Below are 14,467 nucleotides of genomic sequence, written 5' to 3'. Positions count from 1 at the left end.
TTGTAGTAGAATATATAGTGTTGGCTGGGATGATTGAACGAAACTGCCTTTTTTGTTTCATTATAACAGCATACAGCATATTCGTACTACCCAGCAAACTTGTACAAAGTACTAATCTATTTGGTTGATGGTCAACTAATTATTGTTTTTTTAAGTAGGCCTATTTCTTGCTGCGAAATTTGAAAAGGTCTAGTTCTGGTTGTGCATTAAAAAATTAGTTGCCATGAATCTGATGCTCTGTTATGTGTATTCTTGCAGCCATTGCTAGCTCAGAGTCATCAATACTAACAGCGTTGTAGCTAGGGGGTAGTTTCTCGGGGTCGGAACCACTCTATTTTCAAACGTGTAATGATCTTCGTGTGGATCATGATCATATTCCGATAAAATAAGAATTAATGAGTTGCTTTGGAGTTAAATCAAGTTCGTTAGTTTAATTAGTCCTAGTTCTAGTTACGCATTTTTAAAATACAGCAGTTTGTACAAGTCTGCTATGAACTCTACTGTAAGCTTTTTAGCTTTCTGACATCAAGTGGCTTACCTTTTGGCTGCCATGTTAAGAGCCACTGTTTAATCCAGGGGTCACCAACACGCGGCCCGTGAGGTCATATTTTACGGCTCGCGACTTGATTTGAGATTTCGGAAGTACGCTTAGTAAAGAATTTTGAAGTGCTGCTAATTAATAGAAACTTTCTTCTGTTGCAATGCGGCTACTGGTTGGAATTGAACCAAATTTAGTGTGTAGGCTTAAATTCGGAAACCTAACAATTTTATCAAGTAGCCAGTACGATTTGAGAAAAAAGTCATTTTTGAAGACCACTACTGTACAGTGTACAAGGAGATGCTTTCCAAGCATGCACTGTGTCTAGCTAACCCCAATATTGATTCCTTAGTCGCTGAAGAGTATCGTCAGAATGTCAGGTATCATGTGTAGCTCATAGTTCAAAATGGAATGAAAGGGACGGTCGTGATATTTTTGTAGTGTTTGCATTTTTCAATATATTATTATAGTATGTATGCCAGTCGCCAGCCTTGCGCTGACATAAAGCTGGTAAACTGTGTGGCCTATTTTACCTATTTTATACGAAATTTGAAAAGTGGTCCGTGACCCGTTTTGAGTTGGCGACCCCTGGCTTACGCAATACGTTATAGCAGCAGAGGTCAGATGATGTGGAGAAAATCCCCGAGGACACGAAGGAAGAAGAAATACCCGTTGATGTTGATTTGAACGCGGAAGAGTCGCAGTCGGTCACTATAAAAAACGACGACCGGCAATCATACACGAAGCCTCTTACGAAATTCGATAAACTCGAATTGGCAAATAAGGTAAGTTTCGTTGATAAATTCCTTTTACTGTGACGTCTGTGTATAGGTTTGGGCGCAGTCCCATTCTTGTTTTTATTGTGATCTCGGTATTTGAGTACCGTTTATAAATGACCGACGCCTTTCTCGGTGAACTGACACGTATGTTGAGTCCGAATCGAAATCGGCAGTGTGTGCTCGGTGACATGTAATACTGACACGGCATTAGCCTGACCACTTATTTGTTTTAAAATTGAATTCGGTGGATCTTTGCATATGAAAGTCACCCTGTAGCTGCCTGACTTGTGTAGTTTAGACATTTTTACTGATGCGGTGATGCGACTAATTGAGGGTGCAATGCTTCGTGTTGGGAAAATGCATCGAAACTATAATTCTCGTTGATATTATATAACTGATAGCTTATAATTTCAGTACTCGGGAAAATCGTCTTTCGCTACTCTATTCAAATCATCATCATAATCAATTTGGATTCGTGCGCTCGAATGATTGCGCCCAACCCTAAACATGAGTCGGGTTTGGGTCACAATTTTAGGTCGTACGAAAGTCTGGTGTCTGGTGTCGACTCCTCTTCCCTATAACTGACTAGGTAGATTTCATTCTACATTGCAATTGATTGCCTATTGGTAGGAATCTTAATAATACCTGGGTACTTTCCTCCCCTATTCGTGCAGGGTTGTAACCAAGTCACAAGCAATGTTCCCTCTAATTTTACACGAGTCTGCGCACACTCACCAGGTCACTGCGCAGACCCTTGGAAAACAGTGCGTAACGACTCAAAAAAAGGTCATCACTTCGGATTTTTTGTGCGCAGCTTGAATTTTCTGTGCGCAGAGACCACGAAAGCACTGCGCATTTGCGCACGTGCGCAGTTTAGAGGGAACATTGGTCACAAGTCAATCTTACTTTTATAGTTTTGACTCGAGTCAAGTCGAGTCATTTTCATTTAACCACCGGGTCAAGTCCAGGTCAGTGAGTAGAGGGTCGAGTCCTAGTCATAGAGTTTTGACTCGAGTTTGAGTCCAAATCATTGGGTTCCCTTTTAAGTTTTTCGTTGATAATTCACGGATTATCCTTGATCGTTATATTATCAACGAAAATTTCAAATAAATCTGCTTCTACTAATTGGAATTGACTCAAATTTGTTTTGCATCGTTTTTGAAGACAGCTCAACAATTTCGTGGGGTCGACAGAAAAATTTGAAAATTTTTAAAAAAAATTTTTCCTAAAAAATTAGAAATTTTAATTGGATCTGCGGAGTCGTATACTTGTTAGAATTGAATCAAATTTGCTGTGCAGCGTTTTTAGGGTAACCAAACAATTTAATCAGTGATAGGCTTGAATCCGGGAAAAAAGTTATTTTTGAACAGCCCTTCCGAGTACTTGATGAGTCCAGTCATTTAACGCATTTGAAAAACTGACTCAAGTCGAGTCACCAAAAAATCGTGACTCGACTGCAGACTTGGCTAGTCATTTGCAATGCACATTATTCGGTTTACCTCGAAACGGTTTTCATTTTTGTGAATTTTTTTTTAGGACCGCATCGAGCAATTTCAAAATAACCCGACGCAAGAGCAGATCGACGATCTCAACCAGATCGCAATATCTTACAAGGGGATGTTCGCCAGGAAAATTCCAAAGAAAGAACACTGCATGAACGCTCTCTACAGGAAGATCGACGCTTTCTGCGAGAAATATTCGATCGAGCCACGGGACGACATCGCCTTGAGCAAGCTTTATCAATATAATGAGGCATGTTGATCACAATTCCCGGTCAGGGATAAGAAAAGAACATTGTATGTTTTCGTCCTTGATGTTTTTGCGGCATATACACCGACTCATCATGCACTTACACACGATCTGTACATACGCTTACCGTGATGTGCAATTGTGCATTAGGGCTCTTCAAAAATGACTTTTTCTCAAATCGCACTGGCTAGTATATACGGTGGCCAATTCTTTAATTATTTATTATAGTGGTGCCCACCGTAAATACTATTTTAATCAAATCCAAATTTTTTGACGGCAATGTCTCCGCTTCCACTGGTTGGAATTGAACCAAATTTGGTGAACATCGTTTCTACAGACAGCCTAACACTTTCATGGGGTGAACAGAAAATTTTCAGATTTTTTGTTATTTATTTTTATATAATAAATAGAAACTTTCTTCTCCTGTAGCAATGCGGCTACTGGTTGGAAGTGAACCAAATTTGGTGTGTAGGCTTAAATTAGGTAACATAACAATTTTATCAAGTAGCCAGTGCCATTTGAGAAAAAAAGTCATTTTTGAAGAGCCCTATTGTGCATATGCCGCTGGACAAGGAAGTTGCAGCAATAGCCTTGTGCAGGGCCTTCCAAGTCTTGCACCACCCCACCGTGCTATTCTGGAACCTGAAAGTGCTGCTTACCCAATTTACATCCTGCGCTGGGATGAAAATCTGATAAATACACCTATATTTCGCTCATGTATTTGCAGTGTAGGATAGGCGTCCGACATTAGGGAATCACCGAAATTCACGAACGTATTAGACCAGGGGCAAGATTTTCAGCGGCTCGCAGAGATTTTCTACCCTGATGGTGAAATTATAATCAGAAAGTGTTGACAAAATTTATGCGTCGCAAAGAATCTAAGTTGCCAACCTGAAAAAGGGCCATGAAACTATATTTGTTTTGCTTTTCGCGTGTACATTTGCGAGCAAAGATTTTCGACCATGGACGTTAATACGACATGCAGACTTTGATCGACCACAAATCCTTGATTGACTTCAACAGCTATTGAAGGGCATCAGGTTAATAAATTCATTAAATACTGTTTTTAGCCTCTACGTCTACGCTTTAAACTTAAAGTTTACATTAAATTCGGTTTATTCCTTGTGTAAATGGATAAATACGCGATAAATGTACCGGTACAGGTTGTGTAATCCGGCCCACAAAGTAGGCCACTTTGTTTTCCCATATCAGGCTGGAGAAGTTTCCTGCCCCTGTGTTACACAAAACTGCCGATAATCGAATTCTAATTTCATTTGTGAAGGTTTCTCATTTTAATTGTAACCTAATTCCTGTTTTTTAACAGGAGAATTGTATGGTGCGAAACAAACCAACCTCAGTGTACAGACATTTTTCTGAACTCTAATTTGATAGGAAGTGAACTCAGTTTTTGTTGTATTTCTTCTTCGTTATTCTATTCGATTTTCGAGTTTTTGTGAATCCGGTAATTATAATCTAATTTTGAAAAAGAGCGGGGAGCTATAATTCCGATTGTAATCTAATTTGAATAGCTGAAAATTTTGTAGCTGTAAAAACTCTGGCACCAAGACATTCGACATTCCGACCTACTCGTGATAGAATTGATTTTTTTTTCAGGAGTTTCTCTCGACAAGCAGATGCGCTCTGACGCGCGTCAAACAAGCGGTCGCGTTACGCGAAGACGCCCACGACGACGCGGAGTGCAAAGATCAAAAACCAAAGAAACCTCGTCGTGCCAACCGCGCGCCAAAATCTGCAGACTCTGTCGTCAACGAACCGCCAAACTCTCAAACTAGCAAGAAGTATGATATCTCGGAAACGGAAGAAGATCGTCTGGATAGCACCCGATCTGAGCAGGAAGAAGCATCGTCTAAAAGAAATGAACCAGAATGTGAAAGATCGATTGAAAAATCTACTGATGACAACAATTCTGAAAATACGGACTCTGCAAAAGACCCGGGCATGCATTTTCAATCCCCGGTAGAGTCGGAGGACCAGTGCCGTGACGAATTCGTGTCTGTGATGCCTGTTCTGGCCGCGGACGAACCAGACACGCCTGAAATCGAAAACGTAGGCGGCCCAGGTCACGAAATCTTTGAAACGGCTGCAGACAGTATTTCGGAAGACCTCAAAATGTCGGATAATGATGATTCGGATGATGCGGAAAGCGTGTCCGATGAACGGAATTCATCCGTCAATGTAATTGGCGCGTCTGTTATGGATGAATCTACGAATCGCAATATCGACGTTGTGGACACTGTGAAAATTGAAGATGAGACCATTGTTGACGACTCTGAGTCATCGAATAGTGGGCACGATCAGAGATTTGTGTCTATAATGCCAGAGCTTGGGTCAGACCTGCCTGATTCCACTGATAAGAATTCAGAAAATGAAAGTAATTCAAACATCGGAACTTTTGCGGATGAAACAGTAGATAATGTGAGTGGTAAAAATGTGGTTAATAAAGCTAAGCCTCATAAGAATACTGACGACCATAAAATCACAGATGATAAAAATGATGGTGTTGAAATTACAAATGCTAAAAATGATGATGACAAGTCTGCGAACGACAGTTCGGATACCATGAAAAATGGTGCGTCGTCAAATTGCGATTTGAACTCGGAAAATGACAATTCTAACGTGACTCCAACTCCATCGAGAAGGAGAACGCGCTCGATGACTGCGACCGGGTCTAGCGACGTTGACGAACTTCTGCCCACCCTGTCGCCAAGGAAAAAACGCGTGGCCCGGGCTAAGAGTTCAGCCGGCGCACCTTTAAAATGTAACGGCAAGTCCAGTTTGTCAGACAGACGCGGAAGAATCGGTTCTGTCCGGCGATCCACCGAATCAGAATCTGGGACGGACGAATTCGATAAAAATAGACAAAAAAAACTTCGTTCTGCCAGGAAATCGTCTGAATCGGAGTGTGAGACGCGAGAATTTGAGAAAAAGCTTGATTCCGCGGAGAAATCGGCCGTGTCAGAATCTGGGGCTGATGGATCTGAGACAAACAGGAAAAAAATGCTTCGTTCTTCAAGCAAATCGACCGAATTGGAATTTGCGACTGAAGAATTTGAGAAAAATCGGACTAAAAGGCTTGGTTCTTCCAGGAAATCGACTGAATCGGAATCTGGGACGGAAGGATTTGACAAAACGCAAAAAAATAAGACCGTTTTTGCCAAAAAATCGGCCAATTCAGAATCTGGGACAGAAGAAGTTGATAAAAAGCGAAAAAAAAGTACGGAATGTGGTAATTCCCAGGTATCATTGCCTTTGTCGTCTGGCAGTGTAATATATGATGATGAATCGGACACAACGCCGCCATGTAAAGAATCGCAAGATTTGCGAGTTAAGCCTTCGAGTTCTGAAACGGCTAATCAAAAATCGAAGGCCGTAAAACCCGTGCCGCGATCACCGTTACGAAAGAATTTGACATCCTCCGTATCTGACTCCATTTTGGAACGTAGTTGCTCGATTATCTCGGAAACCGAAGGATCTTCGAGCATGGAAGCCAATGATCGCGATAACAATAGCGATACGAAATCAGTCCCGGAGTCTGTGCCGGTGTCGACGCGCAGTTCAAAGTATTACAAGGGATACTTTTTGAAAAGAAAGCCGTCTGTCGATAATGTCAAATCCGCAGATTCGCTTTCGAAAACGGTACCCGAAAAAGAACTAAAGTATAGCGATGATAACTTGTTGTCAAAGAAGGCCATTGCCGATTCAGTGACGTCTGAACAACAGAAGAGTTTGTCCGAAAAACAGAAAAATTTGTCTAAAATACTAGCAAAATTGTCTAAAAAACAGGAAAATCCGTCTGAAAAAGAGAAAAATTTGTCTAAAACACATGATAAATCATCTGGAAAACTGAAGAATTCTTCCGAAAATGAGAATACGTCTGAAATACAGACAAACATTCTCGAAAAAGAGGAAACTTCGTCCGTAAAACACAAAAACACGTCTGAAAAACAAGATAATCCGTCTGAAAATCAGAAAAATTCGAAAGCGACGTCTCCAAAAATGGTCGCCGTCAAACGCACGTCCCAAAATTTCGGAAAAGCACCCGTCTCCTCTCGGTTCTCGTCCGAGAGCGATGCTTTGGTGAGCGACACGCATTCTGACGGTGACACTATGCCTACCGTTAAAAAACGTAGGATCTCTCATAAGACGCAGAAGGCGGAAGCGAAAAACCAAGGCACTCCAAAGCCTGTATCAACTCGGAACAAGCCAGATGGTGGTGTCGATGCAAACAATGGAGCGCGTTCGATTGCGGCAAAAGATTGTGTCCAGGATTCGTCTCAGTCCAAATCGAACGCAGGTATAAGTATCAGGGTGCCTTTTGCCAAGCCTTCCGGCGCTGGCGATGCCGTAAAACTATCACGAAAGACATCGGGGAAACGTGAAGTTTCAAAAGCTAGAAAAACGGGTGTGGCCCGCAAATCCGTTTCCAGCGACATGTTGGAAGAGATATTTGCGGAAATGCTGATGGCGAAAGACTTTATTTCGCCTTTGAAGTCTCCACCGAAGCCAAAATCCAACGCTTCGTTTGGGCTGTCTCTCATCAGCGCGATCGAGGATTCGAATGACGAACATTCCAACGTAAGTAGCTTTACTTCACTGTGGAATTCGAAGGAGTCTTAAAATATAGGTGCTAAAGTAATTAGTGCCGTGAGTAAGCAAAGGCGGCTTGAGTGCTCTGAAAGAGAATAGTACGTGGTCACTGAACACCTGTAGGAACACTAACTCTAGGGTTGTATTTACTCGAGTCATGATTCAATTTGAGTCGGACTCGAGTTGCAATTTTACATTGACTCGACTCGAGTCAATTTGTGTAATGACTGGTGCTTGAGTAACTGTGAAAGACTCAACCAAGTCATATGACTTGAGACATTCTATGTTACTGGATCAAAGTCTTATGACTTGGACTCGGACTCGATCCTCAACACTATGACTCGAACTTGACCCTTTGCATCCTTGAGTCGGTCGTGAGCGGGGCGATTTTTTTTGAACTATCACAATATGTCAAAATTATGTCAAAATTGTAGCGTTAGGTCAAAAAATGTCAACATTTTTTCACAAAGTTAAAATTTTTTGCAACCTGCATTTCGTTTGTATCGTAGATGTTTGCACTGTCAATGAACTTATCATTGGACTTTTATAGCGTGTAGCCTACTTTATAGGCCTACCGTTGTAGACGGCGTGTTGTCTGGTCATTGTGAGTCATAAACGGTCAAATGAAACTAATAGGTTGACATGATTTTATGCTCAACGTACCGCGATATCCCAATGTGGGCATTGGATCTTATATCAAAAAGCGCATGATGAAAAATTGTGACGTAGACAGCATTGTCAGAATGAAGCAACACAGTTTGTCACCGGCAGTGTGCACACAACTTTAGTGATGTCAGTCGACAACTGCTGCTGTTAAACGTTCTTTCTCCATTCTCTGCAAGCTACTTAGTAAAGACGGGCACTTTCTACCCGAGAATGTAGAAAGTATCTCTCGTTGTACTTCAACAAAATTTTGATTATTTCAACCTTAACGCGTAATGTAACTACTGGAATTCTTCATAGGGCCAGATTTCGGTAAAACAAAGTTTTTTTTCGTGTAAAAATTTGTCAGTTTCTTCGACAAAAAAGTTTTTGTTTCAGGCCAAACCACTATGTAAGGACAGACAGTTGCAACCAGAAACGAAGATAAGTAGTACAATTGTAACATTATGTGGGAAAACACCTAATTTACATACGTTAGGTCAAGTTTGGTCAAAATTACGATTTTTAAAGTCAAAAATTGTCGAAATTTTGATTTTTTATGTCAAAATCCTACATATTTTAAGAAGAAAAAAATCGCCTTACTTATTACCCGTTTATAATGACAGTCCGCGGAAAATTCCGACGACGCCAAAAACCCCGAATCGGAAGAAGGTGGCAGAAAAGCGGAGATTGCTCCCAGCAAGGACTTGCGAACGGCCATCAGTTTCCGCACTCCAAACAAGGACGAAAAGCAGAACAAAAACGAAACGCCATCCGCGGACAGCCATGCAAGCGCAGCCAGTAACGCGCCCGTCAAGATCTCGAAGCCGAACAGCGAGGCTTTCAGGCCGAGGCGTTTTAGTTGCGAAGCCCCGGAAAAAGCGGTCGCGGTCCCGCCTATCAAGCTGCCCGCGTCTGGAGATTTGTGCGGCATTCGGACGCCGACGATTACAGACAGCACGGTGTCTTTCCCGCAGCGCCGCAAAGATATACCGTCACACTGGCACTCGAATGTAAGCATGTCGGTTAGCGCTTTGAGTGAGAAATCAAAAACAATTAATGACCCGGACATCAATGTTTATGACAATATGGAGTCAAATCCAGACGTTGAAATGAGCGGCAATGATACACAAAGCGAAATAACTGATAACAGCAAATTAAATCCTTGCGATGGTATTGGTGGCGTGAAAAAAGACATTGAAATGAGTGACGGTGATACACATGGCGAAATAACGTCTGAAAACAGCGATTTGAAACCTGTTGATAGTATAGTTGGTGTGAAAAACGATGTCGAAATGTGCGTCAACGATACACTTGCTGAAGTTGATCCCGTAGATAGTGTAGGAGAAAGTGTTGACAAAAATGACAATGAAACACGCGACATAGTGACGGACTCTGATCTTACTGCGGTAAGAAATAAGAATAATCGTGATGACGCTGTCGTGGAAGATTCCGTTGTGACGAATGTCGGCGAAAAATTGGTGGTGATAAATAAGGGTGAGGCGGGTAAAGAGGTGCCTCTGGAAAGTGAAATTGTGTCTGACGATGTAACGAAGGAAAGGCAATCTGACGATAACTCGTCTGCGGACTGCGACGATGAGTTGGTGATCGATATTTCTGACGACGCGTCTGGGGATTGTCAACACGACTCCGTGCCAGAAGATGATCGTGCTGATATGGTGGTTGACGCGTCACATTGCGCAATGTCAGTCCAAAAAGACGTTCCAGGCAACAACGTGGATGCAGATACGACTGTAGACTCGCGTTCCGATGATTTTGAGTTGAAGAAGTTCGAGGATTTGGCGCGACTGATGCGTGAGACGAAGCGTCCTGTTAAAATTGCCGAGAGTTTTGTGAGTATTCAATTATTGTCCTAGTACCCTAAATTTGTGAATTGGAATTCCAAATATTTATCTTGCTTACACAAACTTCCAAGTAAAAATTTACGAATTTGTGATGACTTGAAAGGTAATAGTTTACAGTCAATAGTTTAATGTTGGCATTTTTACATTGACCTTTTACGGACCTTTGAAACTAGCCCACGTACCCCAGTTTAACCCTGAACGCAAAAAATTTGGCTTAATTCCATCCAGTAAAAGCGAAGATATCGGAGTACAAAATTTGCATTTAAATAGTATATTCATATTGAAATGAACCCGAATATTTTCGGCTGACACTCGTCAGGGGTAATCGTCAGCAACTAGTAGAGAATGGGAAAGAACATTGTATATCAACAATCGTATCACAAAATATGACGTCACCAGCATGAAATTTCGAATGAGAGAGCGTTCAATGTACTATTTTTAGGTGGTACACGAACTCCTTTTGTTGACAGAGTTTTGGTTGGTGTATTTTGATAAAAGTTGATTCCAAGGCACACAAATGGAATTGTGAACGGCCTCGCCCTACGATTCGAAATCGGTCATCTCGATAATTATTCGCACAAATCGGACTATCCAACAGATGTTTGCCGATGGCAGAATTAATGGCCTTTGCACACTCGTGCATAGAGCCTTGATGATATGTTCGGGTAACAAACTGAGTTTAGAACTTGACTACATCCGAAAAATCTTGCTTGATAACGGTTACCCTGAACACGTCATCAGCCGCGGCATGGAGAGGAAATTAACGCAATTCAACGCAGAAAAACGAACAGAGCCCACCGCACGAACAATAAAAGATGTTTCTATCCATCTACCTTGGATTGGCCCCATTTCCACCCGCTTTGAAAAACAATTGATTTCTGCTGTCGGTAAATGTTACGACACAGTCAAAACCAATGTGATTTTTACAACAACACAACTGCTCCCTTCAACACGCAAAGACGTGCTTCCTGCACTTCAACAAAGTATTGTAGTGTACAAATATAGGTGCCACTGTGATTGTGGCTACGTGGGAAGAACGTCAAGACGTCTGCAGGACCGCATAAACCAACATGTCCCCAGATTTATCAGAACACGTGCGTCACGCGATGTGAAAAGCTCACCCTTAACTCATCCACTTAAGATAGATGCTGATCGATCAAAGGCCATTAATTCTGCCATCGGCAAACATCTGTTGGATAATCCGATTTGTGCGAATAATTATCGAGACGACCGATTTCGAATCGTAGGGCGAGGCCGTTCACAATTCCATTTGTGTGCCTTGGAATCAACTTTTATCAAAATACACCAACCAAAACTCTGTCAACAAAAGGAGTTCGTGTACCACCTAAAAATAGTACATTGAACGCTCTCTCATTTGAAATTTCATGCTGGTGACGTCATATTTTGTGATACGATTGTTGATATACAATGTTCTTTCCCATTCTCTACTAGTTGCTGACGATTACCCCTGACGAGTGTCAGCCGAAAATATTTGGGTTCATTTCAATATGAATAAACTATTTAATTGTATATTGAAGTTCTGCACCTCCAAGAAGCTCTTCAAAATTTGCATTCAGAAAAAAGTAGTATCTACGGTGGCAAATTCTTTGATTATTTATTATTACAGATCTCCCCGCCGTTAATGCTACCGCTTGAAATCCTGAATTTTGAGCATCAATAACTTAGCTTTTACTGGTTGGAATAGAGCCAAATTTGTTGTGCATCGTTTTCTCTAACAATTTCTACCTAACAATTTCATGTGGTAGCCAGAAACATTTGAAAAATTTTGATGTTTATTTTTATTGAATAAATCCAAAATTTTCTACTATAATAAATTCGCTTACACTGGTTAGAATTTCGCCAAAATTGGTGTGTAGCGTTTTTTTAGGTAACCTCACAATTTTATCAAGTAGCCCATAAAATTTGAAAATAAAACTTATTTTTGAACAGCCCTAATCCGCAATCTTATCATGTTTCCGCCGTTCAGATTTTGGACGAAATCGTTTCGATCATGAAGCGCACTTCCGAAGAAGTCAACCTCATGAAGAAGCAGTCAGACGCGGAACCGCACGTAGCTATCCACCATTTGCCGCTGTGCGAGCAGAAGTTTCTGAAAAGGATGCGGGTGCTGCATTGCTCCGGTGTCGTTTGCGGAGATGCCATTCTGACGACGGTCATCCCTTTTTTCATGAGGATTTTGAAAAAGTACGTTGAACTGCATTGATTCAATTTCTTAATTTCTGAAAATGGTTCGACTTGACTTGAGTCAATTTGTGTGTTGACTCGACTGTACTTGACCATACGACTCGAGACTTGGACAGCCGAAAGAGGCATTTCATTGTAACGTCAAAAATTATCTGTTCGAGTAGAAGTGGAAATAGTCAAAAACATAACGACTTCAATCATACTTTATAGTTTTGGCTCGAGTCAAGTCGAGTCATTTTGAATTCACCAGCGAGTCAAGTCCGAGTCATTGGGCAAAGGTTCAAGTTCGAGTCACAGTGTTGAGGTCCGAGTCCAAGTCACTATGTTGACTGTTCATTCAAACCGTTCGTGTTCAACTTACTTTTTTACAACTCTGTTTGGGTGCCTGGTATTCATATTATCGTAATTTTTCTCACTTTGCACAGTTTCTGGAACTATTTTACAAACACCAGTATTGATAGACGAAATACCGATAATGTTGTAGCTTACCATTCTTCGAAGCTGCAACGGATGCTGTGTTGGACGTCCAATCTCTAGACATACGACTTGGACGTGCCATGCGCAATGACTCGAGTAGAAGTTGAGTCAATTGTATTGACTCAAGTCCAGTCGAGTCAGGCACGTAGCCAGGAGGGGGAGGCTCGGGGGTCGAAACCCCTTCCCTTAGAAGCGAAACCCCGTCCTTTTGAAATGCCCGCTCTGATGCTAATACTCGGTTGCAATTCAATAAGTCGTATTGTCAGAGATGTGCGAGCCGAAAGGCCATGACCCATGTGTTGTACATGGCGGCCGTGTTTCCATGACCAGGCGTAATCCTACCGTGACTTGGCCGAACTAGGTGGGCGGAGCGTTCGCGATGACGTTTTTGGGTTACTTACTCAGTAATAATTTCAAAATAATCACAAGATTGCGGTGAAATGACTCGGTAGCACTGAACCGAGACGACTTGTAGCGGTCATTCAATCAAACAACCTGCTTCAACCTGGAACACGTAGGCCTAAATCCAACATGTAAAATACTCGTGATGAACCACTTGCTTAAAACTAACAGAAAATAAAATACGATAGAAAAAAAATGAACTAAGGTGGCACATCTTAGTATTTGGGCGATATAGAAATGGGATATCGTGTTCCGATAATTTCGAGCGCAGACTAGTCACTTGTTGTCTAGTAGTCTAGGGATTCAGACCTCGGGTGTCTTATTGATGACTTGCTTACCAGGGGATTGTAAATAAGTTCACCTAGTTTGTGGTCAAAACGTACTTTGTATCCATGTAACAAAACACAAACTCTCGCATTGTGGCAGCAGCATATGTGAGCAGATAGCGAAGAAGATTTTGGTAGCCTAGGGGTGATTTGCAGAAGTAGCGGTACTACTAACTTCCGTTGCAGTCATAATTAAATTCCTGGCTTCTCAATGCGTCCAAGATATGTCCAGAGTGTCGGCCATGGTTAATTTGATAAGAAAAGTGCATTGTTAGTACCAAATAGCAATCAGCTGATCGAAGATACAGCACAAGCATGGCCGAACGGCCAAGCCGAAGTATTGACTCGATGGCCGACAAGTCAGCCAACGTGGGTGTGCTGCGCAACAAAAATTCTCCCGTTCGTCGGCCGAGTCTCTCGAAAATGGGCCTATCGGCCGTGCATGGAAATGCAGTAAATGTAACGCGGCGCGATCTAACGCTGAGATGATTGCGAAATTAGGTTATTGATTGCTGCAATGCTCCATGTTCTCCGTGTTCTCAATATCGAGAAGTCGACGAGGCAAAGGGCGATACGCGACAGATATACCCTTGCAGGACGAGTTTAACTGAGTGAGCAATGAGCATGCACAGAAACTATGCTTCCTGCAATACAATCTACCTCTACTGGACTGATCTGCTATCCTGTATCAAGTTTTGCTTTTTGGTTTATCCCAAATGTCAATGAATGTGCACAATTAAGCAAAAATTATTTGTAATTTCAGTTTTCTCGTTTGTTGTTCTGCTTTCTGTGGCATGTACCAATGCCCTCTTGCCTAAGATATAATATTTTTGGCAAATGGTTCTCTGCTCCTTCCGTATATATCGGCCTATGATA

The 14,467-nt window shown here is 41.7% G+C and overlaps 3 protein-coding genes across 4 annotated transcripts in view; 1 reads left to right on the top strand and 2 right to left on the bottom strand.

The window, feature by feature from the left end:
- Nucleotides 1-14,467, bottom strand: part of LOC145449815 (uncharacterized) — a 342,177-nt gene that overhangs the window by 213,034 nt on the left and 114,676 nt on the right. The window lies entirely within an intron of this gene.
- Nucleotides 1-14,467, bottom strand: part of LOC145449838 (uncharacterized) — a 113,179-nt gene that overhangs the window by 49,710 nt on the left and 49,002 nt on the right. The gene's annotated exons all lie outside the window — the stretch shown is intronic.
- Nucleotides 1-14,467, top strand: part of LOC145450901 (uncharacterized) — a 33,865-nt gene that overhangs the window by 7,827 nt on the left and 11,571 nt on the right. Inside the window, exons 8-12 of the mRNA XM_080329399.1 lie at nt 1,156-1,323; nt 2,854-3,069; nt 4,681-7,662; nt 8,943-10,169; nt 12,169-12,386. Coding sequence (XP_080185525.1) covers nt 1,156-1,323; nt 2,854-3,069; nt 4,681-7,662; nt 8,943-10,169; nt 12,169-12,386 — 4,811 coding nt within the window. The remainder of the gene's footprint in view (nt 1-1,155; nt 1,324-2,853; nt 3,070-4,680; nt 7,663-8,942; nt 10,170-12,168; nt 12,387-14,467) is intronic.

This window comes from Botryllus schlosseri, chromosome 11, assembly GCF_051294905.1.
Source record: "Botryllus schlosseri isolate E-star chromosome 11, Bs_hap1, whole genome shotgun sequence".
NCBI lineage: Eukaryota > Metazoa > Chordata > Ascidiacea > Stolidobranchia > Styelidae > Botryllus > Botryllus schlosseri.
This window is presented reverse-complemented; position numbering and strand designations above follow the sequence as displayed.